Source organism: Egretta garzetta, unplaced genomic scaffold, assembly GCF_000687185.1.
Source record: "Egretta garzetta isolate BGI_Z169 unplaced genomic scaffold, ASM68718v1 scaffold1151, whole genome shotgun sequence".
In the NCBI taxonomy this organism is placed as follows: domain Eukaryota; kingdom Metazoa; phylum Chordata; class Aves; order Pelecaniformes; family Ardeidae; genus Egretta; species Egretta garzetta.
Genome location: NW_009258639.1, coordinates 83740 through 105699, shown reverse-complemented (window position 1 = coordinate 105699; position 21960 = coordinate 83740). Strand labels below are relative to the sequence as shown.

The 21960-nt window shown below is 47.2% G+C and overlaps 1 protein-coding gene across 4 annotated transcripts in view; it reads right to left on the bottom strand.

Annotated features, from left to right (window-relative positions):
• Nucleotides 1–150: 150 nt before the first annotated feature.
• Nucleotides 151–21960, bottom strand: part of CCDC30 (coiled-coil domain containing 30) — a 37670-nt gene continuing 15860 nt past the window's right edge. For all 4 annotated transcript variants that reach the window (XM_035903737.1, XM_035903736.1, XM_035903738.1 and 1 more), the window contains 17 exons: nt 21250–21357; nt 20705–20811; nt 19657–19849; nt 15504–15602; nt 14381–14521; nt 11458–11615; nt 10160–10406; nt 8233–8406; nt 7692–7901; nt 6922–7019; nt 6230–6377; nt 5530–5651; nt 3825–3966; nt 3116–3252; nt 2696–2810; nt 1726–1793; nt 151–1026 (listed from right to left, as the gene is read on the bottom strand). In XM_035903737.1, the coding sequence (XP_035759630.1) occupies nt 813–1026; nt 1726–1793; nt 2696–2810; nt 3116–3252; nt 3825–3966; nt 5530–5651; nt 6230–6377; nt 6922–7019; nt 7692–7901; nt 8233–8406; nt 10160–10406; nt 11458–11615; nt 14381–14521; nt 15504–15602; nt 19657–19849; nt 20705–20811; nt 21250–21357 (2481 nt within the window). In that variant the 3' untranslated portion in view covers nt 151–812. The remainder of the gene's footprint in view (nt 1027–1725; nt 1794–2695; nt 2811–3115; nt 3253–3824; nt 3967–5529; nt 5652–6229; nt 6378–6921; nt 7020–7691; nt 7902–8232; nt 8407–10159; nt 10407–11457; nt 11616–14380; nt 14522–15503; nt 15603–19656; nt 19850–20704; nt 20812–21249; nt 21358–21960) is intronic.

The window sequence follows — 21960 nt, the reverse complement described above, 5'->3', positions numbered from 1 at the left end:
CTCATCGCTCCCTACAACTGCCTGACAGGAGGGGGGAGCCGGGGGCGGGGATCAGGGTCTGCTCCCAAGGAACTGTCGACCAACACCCCCAGGTCCTTTTCTACGGGGCAGCTTTCCAGCCACTCTTCCCCACACCTGTGGTGTTGCGTTGGGTTGTTGTGACCCCAGGGCAGGACCCGGCCCTTGGCCTTGTTGACCCTCACCCAATTGGCCTGGGCCCATGGGTCCAGCCTGGCCAGCTCCCTCTACAGAGCCCTCCAGCAGATCCACACTCCCGCCCAGTTTGGTGTCATCTGCAAACTGAGTGAGGGTAACTTCCTTCTTTTCTTCTCTGGCTGTTCAGATCCCCTCATTTGTTCTCTGTGCTTTTACTCCATTTCCTCCATCTACGTTCATGTGCACAGACTGAAGGGAACAGAGAAAAGTGGGCACACAGCAGGGAGCAGTCGGGATCAAAGAGCAGGGAATGGAACTTTTCCATGTTTTATTTACAAAGCTTGTAATTTTTGACTGGACAAAGGAATTGGGGTTCAGCGGAAGATATGCTTCACCCCCCCACTCTTCCACTTTACTGAGTTTATCTACAAATTCCAGCCTCCAGCTGGATCAGGGTTGACACACATATTTACAGTTGGATAAAGTTGAAAAAAAAAAAATAATCTGTTGAATAATTTAGTTGAACTATATCACAGAAATCACCAGGTCAGTCCATTTGGCAATTCTATTCCCCCCGTGCAGTCCTCATCATCCCACAGCAACAGGAGCCCAAAACCTTGTAGTCCAGCTAATATTTTCCAACTCCTTTTCCCCATTTAGAAGTTCTCAGAGCTGATGCTCTGACTCTCCTCCTGCAGCTGGGAGGCTGTGGTGTCTCCAGGCGAAGCTACATTTAAGTAGCCGATCTCAGAAGGTTGAGAGGGGGATAAGCAAAAAGATGAGTCTTGGCTTTCAGCTTCTCCTTCCGGCTTGGCATCTTGAGTGGCCTTCAGGGTGCTGAGAGAGTCCGGCAGTTCTCTCGGTGGGAAGCTGAAAACAAATTTCCTCTCTCAAGTCATTCTGGAAGCTCTATCAGACCCTCCTACATCTGCACAGCCCCAATGCTCCTCCCACCATCTCTGCGAGGCAGTACCAAGCTGCGGTCAGTGCCTGTCACTTGGACTAAGGCACTGATACTCTTCCTCCAGTCAAGTAGGTGACAGCCCCCATCTACCCCAGAACCTACACTGGCTTGTGACAGACCGTCTGTCACCCGCCATAGCTGTAAGCAAGCTGGCTGTTCTGCAAGCAGAGACCAAAATTGCAGAGTCTCTCTGCCTCCCTCTTGCCCGTTTTGCCACGGATCGTGGTGCTCCTGGCTACACAAGCAGAGAAATAGCTCAGGCTCCCTCCTGCCCCATAGCCTGGGATGTGGGTCACACAGCTCTGGGCAGCAGTGGTCTTCTAAGCCTTGTATCCTCTCGCGTAAAGACACTCCTCCAAAACCACTGGGCACCAAGCTGATGTCTAAATCCCACAGTGTTCCCCCACATATTTTGAAAATTTTACTTCTTCCCATTAGTTTCATGGAGTCATCTTAATACCATTTTCTCTATAACTTGACCAAGGGGAAAAAAAAAAAAAAGACCCTTGGAGGTGAAGCACAGGGTGGAGCAGCCAAAATGCTCAACTTCACCCTCACTGCATGCAGAGAGGCATTCCCTGCCTCCTCCTTTTACCCCACGGTACCTGGTACGGGGAGATGGCAACACCTTACTCTGTAGTTGGCGTTCGGAGAAATTAACACTCTTCGGGTCCTGGAAGGAAGAACAGAGACTTTCAGGGGAGGAGCTGCATGTCAGGCCCTGAGCATCAACAAACAAAGTGCCCCCAGCTCCACTGACAATTCTCCCCAAGAACTCAAGCTGCACTGAGGTACTATTCATAGAGTTGTCCTTTGGGTCTGAATTTAAACTAAAAAAAAAAAAAACCAAACCCTAACTAGCCCAGGTGAAACAAAGAGAGAGAAATAAAACACATTGGAATGCACAAACAGCTCTTTCTGCCAGGCCCTAAACAGGACTTTCCTCCTTAACAGCTCATTTCCAACCAAACTGGGTTCCCTCCAAATTTAAAAATGTACCAATAAACTTCCAAATCCACCTTGTTTTGTTTGAAGAGTTACTGAAACACAATCGTTGGCTTTCCTAGATTTTTCTCCATTTTTCCCCTCAAGTTCTTCATGACCTTGGTCAATCTGAAACTGAGTTTCTAGGCCGATCCTCATTCAGTTCAACATGGTCGATCCTATGGCTCAGCTTGGCCTGAGGTTTTTTTGGCTTACAGGTTCCCAACCACACTGCTCTGGGTTGTTTCTCCTAATTTTAACACCAATTTTAAACCCAAGGTCTTTTAACAACTCTAAAGCTGCAAAAGTGCCAAAGTGAAGTTTCTGTCCTTGTGAAAAAGTATCTCCTTGCACAGCAGCTCGGGGATGGAGCGTTACGGCAAGTGTTATTAAGCTTGCAGCTCCCCGCAAAGTCCCTCCTCGCCAACAAAGCTGTGGCAGATCTACCATGTGTTTGGTGCCCCTTTCCATCCCAAGGATGGATCTGAAGGATTGATTCAGCTTTTCTCCAGCACCCTCAGCTGCAAAAACCACCCGTCATTCACAGGAGACATCAGCTCCTGCATCCTGTCTGCTGAGACCAAGTCTCACCTCCGTGTTGGGAGCGTGGACAGTCCTCGGTGTGCGCTGTGAGCTGGGCACGTGGCCAGAGAGCTGGAGCTTGCTCTCATGCAGCCGCATGTTCTCCTCATCCAGGATCTTCACTCTGAACACGTCACATGTACAAGGCACAAGTTATTTTCCTTCTGGCCATGCTATGTTTTCAAAGGGGCATTTTCATTTTCCACCTCAAACCCTTTGGCCTCCACAGCCTTCAGCTGTATGCTGAGGGCTTTGATGGGGAAAGGGGCTAATTAAATTTATTTTAATTAGCAATTAAAAGCCACAGCACTAGTGACTGGGGCACAGTTCAGGCTTTCCTCTGGATTTCTTAAGAGAAATAGGAATAAAACCGGAAAAGTGCTGGGAAGAGGCAGGCTCCCAGGGGCATGGACATCATGAAGCGCCTACCTGCTCTGCAGGGTGGCAGTCGCAGACCGGTTGCTCCAAGGGGTCTCTTCTTGGTCAGTTATCTTCTGGAGGAGCCGTCGTCTTTCCTGGAGTAATTTCTCATTCTCAGCAGTGATCTGTGCAATCAGCACCTTCCCCTGAGCAGTGGTGCAGAAGGAAATAACCAGTGGTTAACTCTTCACTATTCTCTGTCCTCTGCAAACCTTAGAGCACGTTACCAAAGGGTCACCACCAAGCCTGTTCAATCCTAGCAGTGGTAGGCTATTTGATGTACCATACCCCCAAAAGCGGCTTTTAAGTCACTTCCCAGCAGTACTATCTCTGTGGCAAAAGAAAATAGAGCTTAGGTAGTTTCTGAATGGGATTTGAGGACATGGCCTTGAGGGAAAACTTGACCCAGGAATTTTCTTTTGGCTTTTTGTTCCTACAAGGATGGGTCAGAGCCCCTTGGCACTGCTGGCTGTTTCCCAGGGCAGCGTCAGTCCTGCGCACCGAGCGGGAGCAGCACACCAGGCAGCGCTCCCCATGCCCCAACTGTCTGGTTGTTTAACAGTGCAATCCTGGTGCCTTCACACCAGCTGTTACTAAATCTCATTCCCTTTTTTCCTAAACTGCATTTCTTTTTGGCAGAAGGGATGCTCCTGCAGACACGCTGTAGCCTGCTCCCCTGCCATCCCTCGTGGGAGAAGCCCTCGATGTGGTCTCTCACCTTTTCCACTTGGAGCTTCGACTCACTGAGCTCATTTTCAAGCTGCTTAATTCTGCTGTCCCTCTGTTTCACCTCGTGGATAAAGGTCTCTTTGGCTCTGCGGATCTTGTCTTTGTGGCGGAGCTGCATTTCGTTATATTTCCTGAGGAGGCAGAGAGACAAACATCAGGCAGTGAAATGCTTTTGTGTTCTGGGTCAAAAGCAAGGCAGGAGACGTCCTGTATTTATTCAGGCTCTTCAAAGCCTGAACTGGGAGCCTCAGCCATCTACCCAGCTCCTTTTGACTGTGCAGCTCAAGGCAGGACGAGCACGCTGACTTTCCAGACTATGTCTTTTCACCGATCAGTTTGTTGGTTTTTTTTTTTGTTGTTGCAAAAGTTATATCGTTAAGTGTCAACCAAACAGAAATTGAGGGAAAGGGACCCAAAGCATTCCCAAAACTGATTCCCAGCTTTACAAACCCTTGTGCTCACCCCTCTCAGCTCTTTATACCAAATAGGGTTATAAAGTCACCAAACTGGAAGTAATGGGGAAAAGGGTAAATGGGAGCAAGCTGTTTATTTGGGTGGGGATGTGGGTGGTTAAGGGGAAGTATTTGTATATAGGGGGGAAAGGCAAAGAAGAATCCCAACAGCAAGGGTCAGGCAAACAGGCTGCAGACAGAGCCACTTCAGTGGGCACTTCTTAGAGGTGCAACACTGGGGTTAAATATTTGTGTCTACTGAGACTTGTGATCATTGCTCTTCCCCTCAACCTTGTCCCATTTAGGCAGTGCTCTTGTTTATTTCTAGTCAGTTGGGAAAGAAGGGAAAATATTGTCCAAAAAACAGAGAAACCTCTAACAGGTAAGGGACATTTGCCCACATTTGCTCAAAATCCATGACAAAAAGGGTACTGTGCTTCAAATTAGATCATAGAATCATAGAATTCTATGATCTAATTTGAAACACAGATCAAAAGATCAATCAAGATCAGAAGTACTCCGGGGAGAAATGAGCAGTTCCATGGAGCCTCTCTGCCAATGCCAGACACTAAACAGCAGCACCCACAGCCCTCCCCCCAAGCACCCCCTCGTTTTCTGTGCTGCCTTCAGCTGCCAAGGAGAACATGACAGCAGACAGGCGATGCATAACGTAACTGCACGCAGGGGTGTTGGGTTAAGGCCAGGGACCTGGCCAGGCTGGACATCAGGAAAAATTTTTTCAATGAAAGGGCTGTCAAGCACTGGAAGGGGCTGCCCAGGGAAGGGGTCGAGTCCCCATCCCTGGGGGGATTTAAAAGCTGGGCAGACGACGTGCTTAGGGACAGGGTTTAGTGGTGGGATGGCAGGGTTAGGGGAACAGTTGGGCTTGGTGATCTTAAAGGGCTTTTCCAGCCTAAATGATTCTGTAATTCTATAATTCTAAGGCAGATCTCTCTTTGCTAAATGCCTTGAACAGGAGAGAAAAGAAAGGCTACAGAACAGTCGCAGAATCGCAAGGGTTGGAAGGGACCTCGGGAGATCATCTAGCCCAAACCCCCAGCTAAAGCAGGTTCTCCTAGACCATGTTACACAGGACTTCATCCAGGTGGACTTTGAATATCTCCAAAGGAGGAGACTCCACAACCCCCCAGTCAAACCCAGCATCACTGCCAGGCATACAAACAGCAATTCCTGGGTAGTTTTTTTTGTGTCTACCTATCCCCCTGCTGCTTCAGTCATTACCTGACATACAGATCCTTCTGGTTCAGGAGACGGACTCCTTCCTCATAAAGGGCTTTGTTTTCCTCCTTCAGCAGTGAAAGTTGCTGTGAAAGCTTCTGGTTTTCCTTCTGACACTGGAGGTGCTGGAAAACATCTATTTTTTATTGTCTGTGTGTCCTCAGCTGTAGGGGTCCCTCTGCCTCCTTTCAGTCTGATCTTGACAGCTTCTCTGTCATAAATCCTAATGGTTCCCACTACAGATAATATCCATCCATTCTGCCCCCGACGCCACTGCCCCCTTAAAGAAGGGGGAGGGTGGATTTCTGTGCTGCTGGGGGGGGGGCTGTAGGCTTCAATGTGTCAGAGGGAGGTAAAGCATCCTCCCAGTTAGCGGACTGCCAAAAATGTCCTGCAAAAAGCTCCATGCTCTGCAAGAAAAGGGGAAGAAGCCATCAAGTCCTCCTTCTGTGCCCTCAGAGCTGCAGCCCCAGGAAGCCTACACAAGATAGGATCATGCTTTTCCTCCAGCTCCTGTTTACATCAGTGGGATCTACAAGGGCTCAGCACCTGGCTGGATTCGAGCCTATTCCAGCCGTTCCCAGGCACAGATTTCACACTGGGATGGTCCCATTTCCCCCCAGAGCTTAGTGGTCTGCTTTGGAGTCAGCCACCAGCACAGCATCCCCTTGGGTGATGAGAATCCATCCCTGCTGCAGCTCACCTCACTCGAGTCAGTTTTCCTCTCATCTTCTAGGACGTGCAGAGTCTTGGCCTGCAGCTCCACGTGCATCTTGGCCAGCGACGCCTCCGTCTCCCGTGAATGCCGGAGCTGCTGCCGCAGCTCCTCCACCTGCTGCTCCAGGAGCTTCCTGAAAGTATGTTGGTGTGACAGTGAGACACTGACGTGGAGGCCAGGCCGTGATGTGCCACCACCGTGAATTCAAGGCTGGCTGCGATCTAAAAACATCGCACTGCTCTGCACCTGCCCTGGGCAACACTGCGGGTGGAAGGAAATCAGTGCATCCTGGCTGTCCCCATGTCCCAGTGGCACGTGAAAGGGTGTGTGATGTATCTTGGATCATCAACCCCCACTGCACAAGAAAGGGGACTGCTGGCATCTAGAGGGTAAACCAAACCAACTGGGCTGGCAGGAGGAGCCACGCGCCTTCTGAGGCAGCTGAAGTCTCCAAAAATCTTTTCAGTCTCATAAAGAGGGGATCCTGTGGAGCTCTGCCAGGGACACCAGCAGGTCAAAAGGAGAGATAAGAAGCAAAACCAGTGGTGCAGTGACTGTGAGCCCACCAAAGGCCAGGTGTGGAGCTGCAGGAGGTAGCTGGCTGGCTGGCACAGCAGCATTTGGTGGCACACACCTGCCCTCTGCATGCAGAACAGGTCCTACCCAGCTCTGGGTACCTTTTCAGCTGCTCCTCAAGAAGTTCTTGCTGCACACGAGCTTCATTTTCTCGGGCCTCCTTCAATTCCTCTTTTTTCTTTTGCTGGAGTTTTGAAATCTCGGATTAAAATTGGACACAGATTAAACTTTCTAAATTTATAGGCCAGTATCTGAATCCAAGGGATTCATATCCGTTTGATCCCTCAGTATCCGAGTCATGGGAATGAAAGATTAGCTTGCTTCTACTCAAAACTATTTCTCTGTGTCTTTGTGTCAAGGTCCATTAAAAGTAAAACCCTTCCAACAGCTACCAGATTTTGCTTTAGACACAATGTCATGAATTAGCAACAATCCTTTCTGCACCTGATTTGATCCTGCATGTTTCAAAACCGTATCCAACAATTAGTGCAGGAACATGGCTGAATTGGTGCCATGGCAAACACAAGCCTTTGCAACTTCCCAGCTAGCAAAGAGCAGCACATCTCCTCAGCAAGAATGTGATCTGGGCTCCCCGTGCCTGCCAGCCCTACCACTGGTATTCTCGGAGATACTGAGCTTTAGAGACAGGAGCTGAGCCATCAGATTTGGCTTCTGTTGTCTTGATTATGCTCCAACTAATAACAGACATTTTTCCTAAAATATTTAGCCAAGTGATCGCAAAACAGACTAGCAAAATGGACTTCAGGGAACCAACTCATGATGTGCTAGTGCTTCTTTTATCTGGACTACAGCTGCACTGAAACTGCTAAAAACGTACCTCCTGCTAACTTAGCTCGCGCTGATGAGTTACCTTTTTCTGTGCTTCGCATACTTTGGATTTCTCCTGTGCAAGTTTCTGTTGCAGACTGCTCTGCAGTTTATCAGCTTGGGAGGACTTTAAGAGCTCTTGTTCCAGTTCTTTGACCTTCTGCTGGCTTTTTTGCCACTGTGCTGAGAGAGAGGAACATGTTTCAGTTGTGTCCGTGAGTTTTGCCCGGGCTTGCTTCAGCTCAGCTTTGACCTGAGTTTCAAAAGAAGAAGAAATCAAGTTTGTGCTTAAACATATGTCATCTGAAATGTCTTGATCAAGAATGGGGCACCAGGATTACCAGAGAGTGAACAAGAATAAAAGAGAAATACAGGGAGCAAGTACAGCACACACGAAGTTTTATTTGGAGGCAGCGTGCTTCCCATGAAGCTGAGACAGAGCACACTTGAGAGCCCCAGGTACTGTGCAGTCAAATGTAAATCAGCAAGCTGTAAATCTGTTGAAATCAGCACCTCAGACCTCCCACTACTTGTAAAAACGATGTGATGCTGACTTCAAACAGCTCTCCCTGCTCTGTTTGTACCTTGGTGCACTCCTGTTGGAGCAAGACATTTTGCTTTTGTAAGTCGATGTTCTTCTCCCTTTCGTATCTCAGCTCCCTCTCGGCTGAGCTGCACAAGTTCTGAACGCGACGCAAGTCCTGTCGCAATTGCTGCATTTTTTCCTCCTGCTGCTGGAATCTCTCGTCGGACAGACTCTGCAGGAACAGTACAACAACAAAGGTTACATGGCAATTAACTTCAAGGAAAGATAAAGACTGGTAATTAAGAAAGGTAGAGGCATGCCAGTAGGATTTAAGGGCATTTAAGTAGGAAGATGGGTAAAGCCAGGCAAGCGTTTCTTCTGCCCCCACACTATGTCCTGCTCCCTACCCCATCCATCCCGTCAGAGAAGCCGATACAACTCTTGAGGTCAAGGGAGAAGATGCAATAATCTGCATGAGGGAACAAATCCCTATTAAAATGAACCTGTCAAACAAAAGCAAAGCCACACAGGTTCCTCTTAACTCTTGTGCCAGAGTCCCACGAAGCAGGAGTGGCACATCCAGCCACAGCTCGCAGAGGTAGCAGGAACAAAGTGAGTCCTGGCAACGGTACAGGAACGTGCTGGCACAATGCAAGAGCAGCCTGGACACCATGAGGTGGTCACTGATGGTCTATGATGGCTTTCAGAAGGTAAGCTCTTTGGTTCACCCATCTTCTTGCAAGTGCCTTGTACACAGACTAAAATTTCTTCCCACATTTGGTGTACCAAACCCCTTCTTCCCAGCATTGCTTCCAGCCCTCTGCCGATCTGCATTCCACTTTGCGTCTTCACCCTCTGCTCTTGGGACCAGATGAAATCCACTGAAGATCAAGCTTCCCTTCTCAGATAAATCCCCAGATAAATGCCCAAACTGGGAAGTCTTGATCTAGCACTGTGGGATCTGGCAATGTCATTTGTCCTCGAGATCAGTTAGGGTTTGTGGGTTTTTTTCCCCACTTGCTTCTATCAAGATCCATTTCAGCATCCCCTCCACGTCTTGTATCTTGCTCAGTCTGCTTAACTGTACAGATTTTCTGCTTCTTGGTATCAGCATGACTCTGATCCTCTCCTTTCCACTCCCAGTCCTACCTACGGGCCACCCTGTCCTCTCTTCTCTTCCAAACTCCTGCATATAATCCTTGGCCCTCCTCAGGCTCCCCATCCAGGGTACCTTCATCATTTCTTCCCCTTTTGGCAGAGCTAGCTGCTCATCCCCTTTTTTATATCACACAGTAAGAAAGGTGAAGAAATTGCATTAAAACACAGCTAAACCTAGCGACAAATAGGGGTCTTGCCTGGTAGAGCAATTGGAGACACAGGCACAGGCTTGCAGCAAAACTCAGCTGCTTGTGAGCTGCCACTGTGGGGCAGCAGTTGTGGGAAGAGTTCAAGCACTGGAGTGCAAGAGCAGAAAATTGCAAGGAGCAGCAGGGAAGCGGAACAGCTTCTGCAAGACCGTTGTGGGAACAGCAAGCCAGCTCCGTTGCTCACATTCCAAAAAGGAGCTGAGAAAGAGCTCCAAAAGGTTTAAAACATCATCTAAGGATGATATAACTTCTTTCTTTCATGTGTACCACGGGTGCCATTCAGTTTATCCAAGTTCCCACTATGTCCAAAAACATGACAGAAGGAAATCATGACATTCCTACCTGATTTCTAAACTTTATCCCCGAGCAAATCAGCCAGCCTCTCATCTCCCCCAGCACGCTAACTCCATAACACTGAATAAAGATTTGCTGCTTCTCGCTATCAGCATGACTCTGATCCTCTCCTTTCCACTCCCAGTCCTGCCTACAGGCCACCCCATCCTCTCTTCTCTTCCAAACTCTGGCTTCCAAACTGGCTTCTGGTACATTTTAATTACGTTTTGCCACTAAGTTCCTGAAAGAAAAAAGTAACAGTGCAGATGGCAAAGCTGCCCATACCTGTTTAATGCTCCCATTTAAACTGCCTGCAGAGCTCTGCGACACGAGAAACCTGTTCTCTCTATGCACCATGCCTTGATTCATCTTCCAAGTCTCTTCAAGAGTGCTGCTGCCCTGCTCCCAGATAGTCAGGGTATCTTGTTTTAGCTGTGCAATTTCTTCCAGTAACAACCGTTTTTCTTCATTGCTCTCTTTTAGCTGCTTTTCTAGCTCCTCCCTCTTCTTGTTGCTTTCTAGTAATTCAGAACTTGAAGGAGAAATAGTAAAGGAGAGAGATAACTATACACATCCAAGGGAAACCACCCTCCGATGGGGAAAAACTCGGGATATGAGAGTCCAGTGCAATGCTCAAGGCAATGCTCAAGTATCTGGTGAGGCTCCAAAGGGGATTTAATCCTGGGTCTAGCAGTTCTGGGCAAGGGTCAGTCTCCCCTGGACACTGACCCACAGAAAAAAAATGTGTGTCCAGAGGGTCAGCTCCCAATCATTCACGGGTAGGTTAACTGCTGGCTGAGGAAACACTCTCATGGGGCCGCATGAGTTGGTCTGCGCTCACAAGTGGCACAGAAGCACTCGTGCAACGCCTCGTTGTTTGGATGTACAGGCTCAGGTCTCCCAAACAAGCTGTCCCACTTATCTCAATCCAAACCATGTCCCTATAAGCTAACCTACCCATCTTGTCCTGGTTTACTTTATCCCAGTACCTAGTTATCCAGGTAATTGAGCTGACTGGAACTATGCTGGATTTAATCCAAGGTTTTACTTACTAATGAGAGCCTGAGCATGGATGCTCCAACTCCAAATTTGTATTGCTCTACTGAAAAAGGGGAGTCAAGGGACCTATAAGAGCTCTATTTCCAACCCCGACACCTACTGACACCTGCCCTCCACAGACAACCAAAACCCCAGCGGGATGTATATCATCGGCTGCTGGCAGCAGGGAGCCCCAAGGAGCCCAAGTCCACGATGGGAGCTTTTTGGGACTGTGTTAGTCCAAATACTACCTCACTCCAGGAGAAGGAGCTGCCTCCCTTAAGTACAGCTCTCATTTATGCCGTTCAGAATCTGGAATGGCGGCAGAAAAAAAAAAAAGTTTACTTCTGACTGATCATGATGTCAACTAAGGGAAATGCTTATTCACCAAAATCTCTGCAGAGACACAATTCCCTGATAAGGAAGACACAAAGCTGTTGTGCCCATTTTTTGCCAGCAGCAGCACTATGGGGATTTTTAAAAGGCTAAACAATTAGTCTGCAAAGATGAGTATAGAAAGTACCACAGGCCTTGTTAAGGTTTACCAGAGCAGTTCTTGTTCATTCCTCAAGTTTTTGATCTGTTCTTCCAAAAATACTACTTTAGCCATCTGTTCTTCATACATCCTTTCATCTGAACATAGATCTTCAGGTTTCTGCTCAAGTTTGTTAATCCGTTCTCTTTCTTGTAGGAGTTCAGAGACCTGTAAGGTCAGAAAACACCACAACTTTGATTTTCTTTGGTCTCATGAAAACCTTTTGAGCAGTATAAGGCAATGTGGGGACTTTATCAAGACATGGCCTGTGATTCTGTAGCTAAATTGGTAAATTATTGTAGTTCTTCACCCTTGAAGATACACATGCAAGGCTTTTTCTGCACGGGAAGTAGCTGCGTGTAAACTATCATCAAATCACATTTCCTTATTTGATTTCATCCTTCTGTTGCCCATATGTAGTTGTCAGGGTTTTATATCAGGTGTGATATTTCTTTATGAAACCAGCTATTCTTGGTAAAACGGGAAGAGTACAAGATATGTACTCAGCTGTCTCACACTGAAAGCATCCTCCACCCAAGTCAACCCAAACCAGCTTTCTACAGAGGGCCACTCTCCACTTCCAACGTCATCTCCTGCCTTAACACCAGGCAACGGCAGATGCAAAACCTGAGGCATGAAGAGAAGATGTCAAGAAAATAAAAGGGGCAAGAAGGGGAGGCACGAGGAATGCGTAAGGACACAGGAACTCCCAGACTGGATCGGAACCAGTCTGCCTAATATCCCCTGCCAAGCAGTGATGAAATCAAATCCTTCCAAGAAAACGCTTTTAAGTCCACTAAATGACTGATTCCCAAAGCTTTTTTAATCAATACATCTTCCTGAGTGTATGCTAGCACTAATATTTCAATTTCAGGTGGTCTTATCTACAGTAAGATGAATTTATTTATATTTGAGCAACATATACCAGCAGTTTCTTTCTGCATCAGACATCAGAACAACAGGGATTTCTTTCCATTTCTCACCTCTGTATCTAACAAAGCATTATCTTTATGTAGCTTCTTGTGGGATACATTAATGAGATCCCTGCATGCTGATGTTCTTTGGAGACTTGGGAAGTTATTACAATGGTTTGTAAACTCTGATTGTGAGTCAGGCAACTGTTGAGGAAACTGCAGGAGTTAACGGATGTAACACACCTCTAACTACAAGCTCAGAAAAAGCCTTCTCCTCTCAAAAGTCCAAAACCCTTAAAAACAAGAAGAAAGTTAAAAAAAAAAAAAAGCAAAGAGCTCTTTGCATAGCATCAGTTCACAGCACATCATTAAAATTTACAAGAACAAAAATACTATCCAATTTACTCGCCCATTCTATGTGTTGGACATCCTGACAAACACAATGCAAACAACCTCAGATCTTGACCTCCACGTGCATATCGCCCATGAAAACTGATGATTTGATGCCAAGCTAACTTCCAGCACTCAGTAAATGATTCGTCCCAATACGGCTACTCTATGAAAAGGGAATGAACCCATTTATGAAGTCAGGAATCCCACCAAACCCATGCAAAGTTCTCTATTTTCAAGACTGTTACAGATGTTCAGTCTAAAACAGGTCATTGGGTTTCATCTCATGATCCCTTTGATGGAAAAATAGTTCTCTCCTTAGGCAAAACCACCGGCCAACTGGTGGCTAAATTACAACCAAACATACAGGGATGTATGAATTTGATTAAAACCTGGACCATGAGTAGATTGAACTATTGGGATGCAAATGTTAACGAGTGACTCTTCCCATTTTCCCCATCATCCCCCAAATCAGACAGTTCCTTTTCATATGCATATTCATAGACTGACCTAGCCTCTTCCTAAACTGCACTTTAGCAAGGCTTGGTCTGTATCCCAAGCTTTTACAATGGGAATTTGTGGCTTAACAGCCGTTCTGTCCTCTAGATGCCACTGTTCCTCCAGTAAGATTCTTGTGTATATGCAGTTGTGCCAACAGTTTGGGACTTTCATTGGTTTTTACTCACGTTCAAGGAAGTGGTTTAAGGCCTCTCAGAGTGCTAAAAAATCAGGTTAGTAATTGATGTAACCCCTTCCCCCTTTGCCAGACTACCTCAGGTCCCCCTTGTCTGCCTGATCCAGGCCACAGATCTGCAGCTCTCCTAACTTTTAGCCTAATTTTCAGCCCCTATCCTTGCCTATGTCTGTGCCAGCCCTTGTGCAATTTTGCTAGCATTGCACGCTCTCTCTCCTCTATGGCCCAGTTAGAAGACAAGAGCACCAGCAACTCTCCCAGCAGAGATGAACCCGCCAGAAGTCAATCTAGCAGTTAAATCACTTCAAGCAAAGTGTACAGAGGTCCTTAGGGCAGGTAACAAAAAGCAGCACCAGGATCCCAGAAAGCTGCTCATATAGACTCTTATGTGCTATGACTTCTTATCATACCATATTCTGGGTAAGAAAGATACTATTAACATTAACCCATGTTAAACAGATTCAGAATTAGCCAGCTGATTGAGCTCAGAAAAGCAATCGCTGCTAACGGGTAACCGTGATGTTGCTCTGCAGGGAAGTCTTGGCTCAAACCTACAAGTACCCTGCCGTGTTGTCACACAGAGATGAAGGCTCATGATCATGAGCCTCACAGACACAAATAACTCTGCAATAAATACCCAAGTCTGAAAACCTTCCACTCTGCCCTCTAGAGAAGGGGGCTTTGGCTGCAAACTTTGAATTACTGTTTTGTTATTAGATTAACTGAAAGGAAAAATAAATTACGGAGTTAGAGACAGCTCCGTTAAAGGAGATGGATTTAAAACCAACTACCAAAGAAGCTTTGAAACTGGCTGGATTAGAGAAATGCATGAAGAGAAGCCAAGCAACACACTGGGAGGCAACTGGGGATGTTTTATGGAGTCACAAAAGGCAACTGCCTCCTGCAGGGAGTCCCGCTATAGGAGCTATAAGTACCTGGCTGCCCAACACCTTCTTCTCAGACTTCAGATCTTCTCGTAACAGTTCAAGCTCAGATGCAAACTGCTTCCTCCGTTCTCTCCGCTCTCCCAGCTGACTTCCCAACTTTTCTATTGTTTCCTGACAGCTTTCCAGCATCTGGAACAACCAAAGTTAAGAGTCACTTCAGCATCATTTGATGGTGAGGGGTCTGAAGCACAAGTCTCATGAGGAGCGGCTGAGGGAACTGGGGTTGTTTAGTCTGGAGAAGAGGAGGCTGAGGGGAGACCTTATTGCCGTCTACAACTACCTGATAAGAGGCTGTAGCAAGGTGGGGGTCGGCCTCTTCTTCCTGGTAACGGACAATAGGATGAGGGGAAATGGTCTGAAGTAGCACTAGGGCAGGTTAGGTTGGACATCAGGAAAAATTTTTTCAATGAAAGGGCTGCCAAGCACTGGAAGGGGCTGCGCCGGGGGTAGTCTGTGCTCTTACGTAGAAACGTTGGACCAGATGATCTTTCCAACCTAAATGATTCTATGATTCTATGATTCTATGATTTGTTCTAGCAAAAGAGAAACAAAATGCAGAAAATGTGTCCTCAAGAAAACAAGGATAGAAAAAACGCTTCTTAAAATTTGCCAGCAGGATTCCTGCACCTTATACCCAGGGCTGGCTGGACATCTCTGAAGGCCTGGAGCCTCCACCTCACCCAAGAAACCTTGGGAAGGTTCTCTCCCACATGTAATAAGCTCTGTCTGGTTTACATACCACTTGTCTGGCTGGCAAGTAACAAATCGACAGCAGAGTCAGCCCAAAGCCAGCCTGGAAACAGCCTTGTTAACATACCTACGTGCTACCTACGTTTCACTAAACCCTAAACAAGAGTCAAGCACCTGCACATGTGTAAACCCTTCACCCTCACTGGGGAGTCAACAAGCTCCACGGTGCTGAAGACAAGACAAGCTCATAAGAGTTATCAGGGAGAAAATATCGGCATGTTAGCTGCTTCCCTCTAAAGACCTCCATCTGTCTCACATGAGCTGATGGGCTACGAAGATGGTGACAAAGAGCATTCACAGGAGCTGCTCATTTAATATGTTTCTAAACAAAACCATTTCTTTCCCAAGGAAAACCTCTTACCTCTTGCATCTCTTGTGCTCCAGACGATGCCTGCTCTTCCCCACTCATCTCGGTTTTGTTCTTCTGCACTTCAAGTAACTCTGTTTCTAAACTTGTGATCTTAACATAGACAAGCCACAAATTAAAACCAAACCAGTACTCACCACTAGTACTAAATGCACAACTACTACTAAATTGCTCCTTGTGCTGCTATTACAGAATAGGCCCCATGTTTGGAAGCGAGGAGTAAGAAGGGACGTGGACAGCCGCCAGTGTGGGCTAGCTCCCGCTCACATCTTTCATCCTGCTGCTTCAAAGGGTGAAGGAGCCATCCAAGGCCAAGTCAGAAAACCCTGCTCCACAAAAGGAGAGAAACGACTCAGATGTATGGTGAAAACTCAAGGCCTCCACAGCTTGTGGGCCTTCTACATGCTGCTCTCCCAACACAGAGGACCCCACGAGACCCTGTTTTAGATCACGGGCCATCCTCCTTTCCCAGGCTCTTGCAGCGCTCACTCCCCTGCAGCTGATCTCACCCAAGCAGTTGTTGGACCCAGTCCACCAGGACTTGTCCTGGTCCCTCCACCACTCAAATGAGGTTGGTCACTCCTTCCTGCAAGGCTCCAAGGACTCCTGAGCCAGCAAAACTCTGAGCTCTGTACTTCTCCTGGAAGAAAAGAGTTTGTCTGGACAAATGCTCCCTCCGAATTTGCACTATCCCCTCCGAGGGATACCCACCCTTGTGAGGGGATCTTGTGGGAACTATTAGTAGTCCTGCAGTTTTAAAGGTCTTAAAGGAGCCAGGAGCAGTCCATCTTCTCCTCCCAATTACAGTTCCTGTAGACGCTTTTGCAAAATCTGAGTTTTGGCACTCGCAGCCACTCCACTCTGCTGCCAGCCAGCACAGCATTCAGCAGCCTTTCCTTTCAGGTCCTTACACTCGGAAGAAAGTTTGTTTTTCTTATTTTTAAACCACCAAGCTGGCCTCCCCACTGCCCGAGCTGGGCTTTCACTGAACGAGGCAGCAGAGCAAGTGGGGACACTGGAAGGAGATGAAGTCCAGCTTCATCTGTACACAGATTACCCTGAACCCACACAAGCAACATCCATCACCCCACTCAGACGGATGTGTGTATGGTGAAGCACGTAAGATGCCTTACACCTTTCTCACACTCCTTTCCTTGTGCTTATTCAGAGATCATTTCTCATTCCTTTCCAATGGGAACACAAAGCCGATGAAGTGCCAAGTCTCTGCCAATCCCAGTCCATTTAAAGTGATTACAAAGCAGTGTGTCAAAGCCCGGGAGCTTTGCTTTCACTGACAGGCTTCAGGCATGAGATGGCTCTCTTGAAGCTCCCCGCAGGGAATGATCTCTAACAGAAGAATGCTGCTGCAATACCATTTAGGACCAATGATGTTACCCATCTAGGCGTTAAAAGGAAATCAGTGGGGTGAAACACCCAGGCCTCTTACAGAGGAGCCAGAGGGCAATAAACCCCCCTCCTCTTGCATTACTAGATGATAGTTTGGGGTTCAACAGGATGTAAGAGCTGTGAAAGGGATCTCAAAGGCACAATAAACCTCCTTTTTCCACCCCCCCAGCTAACCTTTGGTCATGAAGTTGATGCCCAGCCATGCATTTCCATCATTTTGCTTTTCCTCCAAGCTGCTAACTTTTAAGCATTTAAGTTGCGCACTTAAGTCTCGTGACAACGGCAGAACAATACTCACATTGTATCCTGGTGTCCTTGTTCTGAGTCAGTGGCCTAATCAGCCAAGATTTTTGTAGTCGGGCCAAAATAGAAAAAGACTTCCAAGTCATTCTCGCATGGGGCAGCCTGGCAAACACCCAGCAGCGCTCCCTTCTCTGGGCTCCAGCACACCTGACTTCATGCAGGCCTTCCCTCATTACCTCCAAGGCACCCAAAAGCGCCCTGGAGATGAAGGGTGCAGCTCTGCAGCCTCCATCTGAGCAGACACTGGATTTAGCTGAGGTTTAACCCACCTCCTCTTCCACCCAGCAATCTTCCTGTCACTCCTCTGCTGCCCTGCATGCCTCTTCTCTGTCTCCTTTTCAGCGACAGCGGCTGCCAAGCTCATGCCAGCCAAAATGCCTCGCGTCTCCTTGGCTACTCGGTGCTCCCAGCTGTGTTCACCCTGCATCCCCCAAAGCAGCGTTCCCAGGGATCTGTTTACCAACGTCACTGAGCAAAGAAGGGATTTCTCCAAACTGAAAATGCATCTTGTTTGACTTGTGGAGGGTTGTGTTTATTCTACATCAGTGAAAAAGTGGGAAACATTTTAGCGTGTGCTGAACAAACCCCGATTTAAACAAAAGCACAGTCACGGTGGATGGACATTTAACCGTTCCCATCAGAGAGCCTGCCCTTGGCTCCTCAGCTACGCATTTAGAAACACAATGTCTGCTGGCATAAAGGTATTTGAACATGCCTGCAGTCTGCTTCACTGTCCTTAGAGACTCTTTCCTCACAGCCAGAGGCTACTGACAAGTAATTCACCTTTTCTTCCTTTGAACAGTTCATCCTGGAGACATGGCTACTTCAGCATTCACATGGGATACACCTTCACACCGTACTACCTCCTGCATCGCATTTTAACACAACAGCAAGTACATGAACATCTTTTCCTTTGGCTGAAGCCCTACTGCCTGGCCAAAAGCTCTTCCTTCCTTGGGCTGAGTTGCCCTCTCCCCTCTGTGGTTGAGACGGTCTCTGTAGTGATCATAGTCCTGGCAATCCAGGAAGCTTCAGCAATAACTTAACCCTTGCTCAAAACATGGATGGAGATGGCTCTGCAGGTGTTGCAGGGAGACCTCGAATGTTGCCATGGTTCTGGTAAACCAGATAATCAACATGGTGCTTCACCTCTGCAATTTCCCAGAGGTTCCCTGTCACATGGAAATGAGTGGAAATAACAGACTTTCTATCAACCTCCTGAAGTCAAAGGATGATCTGAATGGTCTTGTCCTAGTGACAGGAAAAGATCCAGATTGTCCTGGGTTGAGGGTGCCCAAAACCGAGCCGGACACGAGAAAGAGAGAGAGACTGGTGAGATTACATCTCAGTCAAGATTGAGCAGAGCTTCTCTAAACATATCAGCTTGTCACAGCTCTTCAGAAAGATGCATCCAGCTATGCTTGCCCCGCTCAACAGCAGATGCTGCAGCAAGAGATAGTAGGCAATGAGAGAAACTCGCTGTCCCCTCAAATTTGTTACTTTCAGCAGGGATGTCCCCAGGCAGTGCAGATCCTGGCCTGCCCACACCCAGAATTGCCTCAATGTTTGCCACATGCGCTGACAGGTCTCCAAAATGCTGTGCCTGTGGAAGTGCCATCTTTTGTCATCAGCATGCTTCACTGGTGACCTTTCTTCAGGTCAAGGAGTATCAGGGTCCCACACTGACCATTTTCATCTGTTGGACAGGTCTGGAGAGGGGTTAGGGATTCAAGTGAAAGCCTGGACTTCTGTCATGGGTGCCAGGTTAAGGGACAACTCATGGGCTTCAGGAAAACCTCTTGCCTCTCTTCTGAGCCTCAAGAGGACTTGGGGCTTCCTAGAACTTGCTCTTCACCAGGAACTGCAGGCAGAAGAAACAACTGTCCAACATGGAAAAGCAGTTCCAGGAGGAGACAGACACTGAAGTCCATCAGGAGCACAGATGCCTCTCAGGGGAAATAGCTTCCAAGCTACAAGAGGTTCAGAAGAAAAAGCTCCAAAGAAAAAAGATGCAACTTGAAACAAAAAGGCTTTGCTTGGCCAAGAAAGCGAAGGGTGCAGAGCCCATACGTACTGTATGGGAAGGGAGTGTTGCCTGATCTCACTCCTGTGGATGCAGGAGGTACATTAGCTCGTTAACTCTGCTTGCCCAAGCACTGGGGAGGGGGAACAGGAGCTGGAAGAGACAATGCTGCTGTGACACTGGGGGAATCTGCACCTCCAAGCAAGCACCATTTACTCACTGCTGGAATTTTTTCCTCCTTTTCCTCTCTTTTCTGAAACCGGCAGCTTTTTCTAGTTGCATTTCTTGTCAAACTAAACAGAGCAGCATGCAGGTTTAGGTCAAACACCATTTTATTTTACTAATCAATAGGCAGAGAGAAAAGCAGCTAGAATTAAACAAAGCCAAACCATATTTCTTCCATTCCTTACTTACTTTCCGGTGAAGTCCCTCCACCTCACTCTCAAACTGTTCCTTCTCCTGCTTGGTTTGGATCTGTGTCTCTCCCAGAATTGATTCTAGCTCCTCATTGCGCTCAACCAAATCCTCGTGCTCCTGCTCCAGTTTTTGCAGCTTGTGAAGGAGCTGTGAATTCCTGCCCTCGATGTTTTCAATCACCTCTCGGCACCTACACACCAAAGACTGACATCACCAAGGCTAGAAACTGCTATATAAACACATTGACACACATCCAAACCACTTGCCACCGGTGAGGAAGACCCGATGTGTTTTTCACTATGGAATATTTCTGTCCTGCTAATTTTGAGTCTGGCATCCAGCTTGACTTGTGCCTGCTCTTATTTAGGTGGTGATGCATGAGAATTATTGGTGATGGGCTCTACACAAGTAATGATGAAGGTCAGGGGAGAAAACTGGTCAGGCAGGAGGATGCTAACAGAAGAGAGGCAATGGCAAATTCACCTGCCTGAGGTGGGGGAACAGGTTCGGGCATTTCAAGAGGAGAGAAAAGAGGGACAGAGGGATGGCACCAAGACCCCCTTTTCCTCCTTGAGCCTGCCAGAAGAGGCTCAGCAGCAGCTTCCTGAGCAGGCCACAGCAGAATGAAGCTTTGACTTCCCTTAAAAATCCCAGTTTACATATTTCAGTCTTAAAGCAGAGTTGTCTTGGTACATCCCTGGACAGGAACCAAATCCAAAGAAATCTTCTCAGCAGCAAAAAGTGTTGAAAACAACACTTTTGTCTGCAGAGAGCCATAAAAGCTCAACCCTATTCTTTTAGAAAAGCCACAAACTCGGGAAACTACCAGAGAACAGCCCACGTTCTTGATACTAAGGGCTACAGACCCACTCAAGACTGCATTACCTCCAAACTTTCTGAGTTGGGAGCAGAGGAACAAAGCTCTAAACACTCTAAAAACCCCAATGTTTAAATGCACCCTGCAGGACAGAATACCAGCAATCAGAGCGCCAAATAAGCCGCTGTGAAAATACAACAGATGAAGGAGGATTTCTACATTGCTCACCTTTTGTGAAGTGTTTCACTACTCTGATGTCTGTCTTCTTGGTCAGAGTCGGCTTTGCCTGAAACATGGTCTCCTTCAGCCCTCCCTTCATCCTTTGTGGCCTGTGACTGTAGAGAAAATGAAAAGTTAGCGCATAATTAAGACTGAAATCTTAGCACCATGTGATTCCAAAGCTACCCAAGTCTGTCATAAATAAGACAACACAACAAAAACCCATGATCTACATCTGCTACTCTACCTGCATTAGATAATCCACCGGCCACAGGAGGAGAAAACCCCAAGACCCACAGTAATATGAAGGCACCCGTGGGTATTAGCTTACACCAACAGACACGTTCTACACACCAGTGTATTCATCATGCCCAGTGTAAAACCTATGTCACACCTGCACAGGATGCACTCACACATACGCAGAAAGGAGAACACAAGCGTTTCTGCACTGCAAGCTGTGCATCTTCACTTATGGCATGGGGCTGAAACACAGAGCGGGGCGCCTCTGCTCAATTTGCTTTCTAGAATGGCAAACAAAAAGCCCTTGAAAATACCTGCAGTGAGGACAATGCAACTTCTTCAGTCTCGCTTGGCACAGACAATGGAAGTACTTGCTTCTCGCTTTTCTGATACTCACAGATCTCCTCTTTGAGCTGTTCAACCTTCAAAAGGAAAATGCTTTTATTCTTGGTGAATGTTCATCTTGCTGTTTTAGAGAATTAAGATTCCCCTCAAATTTACTGTAGATAAACTGCAGATTTATGAATATTAACCACTCAGCTTGAGGGACTGGTTGAGATCACGGAGCTGCTCCAACAGGGTGGGCTCAGAGTGCTTAGTGTTTAGAGAGGTAAAGAGCAGTAAAAGGGAGAATGTCACACCACGTTAAAGAGTAAGCGATTTTTCTTCATTTATTTCAATTACTGATCATGCACATGTTGTACATCCCCTTTTACCGAACGGGACTGAGTGCAGAGGGGTAGACAGATGACAACCACTATTTCTGAAGGCACCTTTTAGTCTTTGCTGTTATTGATAGGATCAATATAATATTATTATTAGCAGGCTCACGTCACACAGCCACTCACTCCCTCGCACACCCACTCCTGGCTACCAGTTGGAGCAATAGCTGGAAGGCCAACCCCAGCCATTTACTCAGAAGCGCAAGGTCGGACTGCAGCGGCTTGTGGATGGGTGTTGGTGAAGTCCTGCAGACAGAGCTCGCCTTCATCAGATGCAGATGGAATCCTGTACTCTTCCAGTGT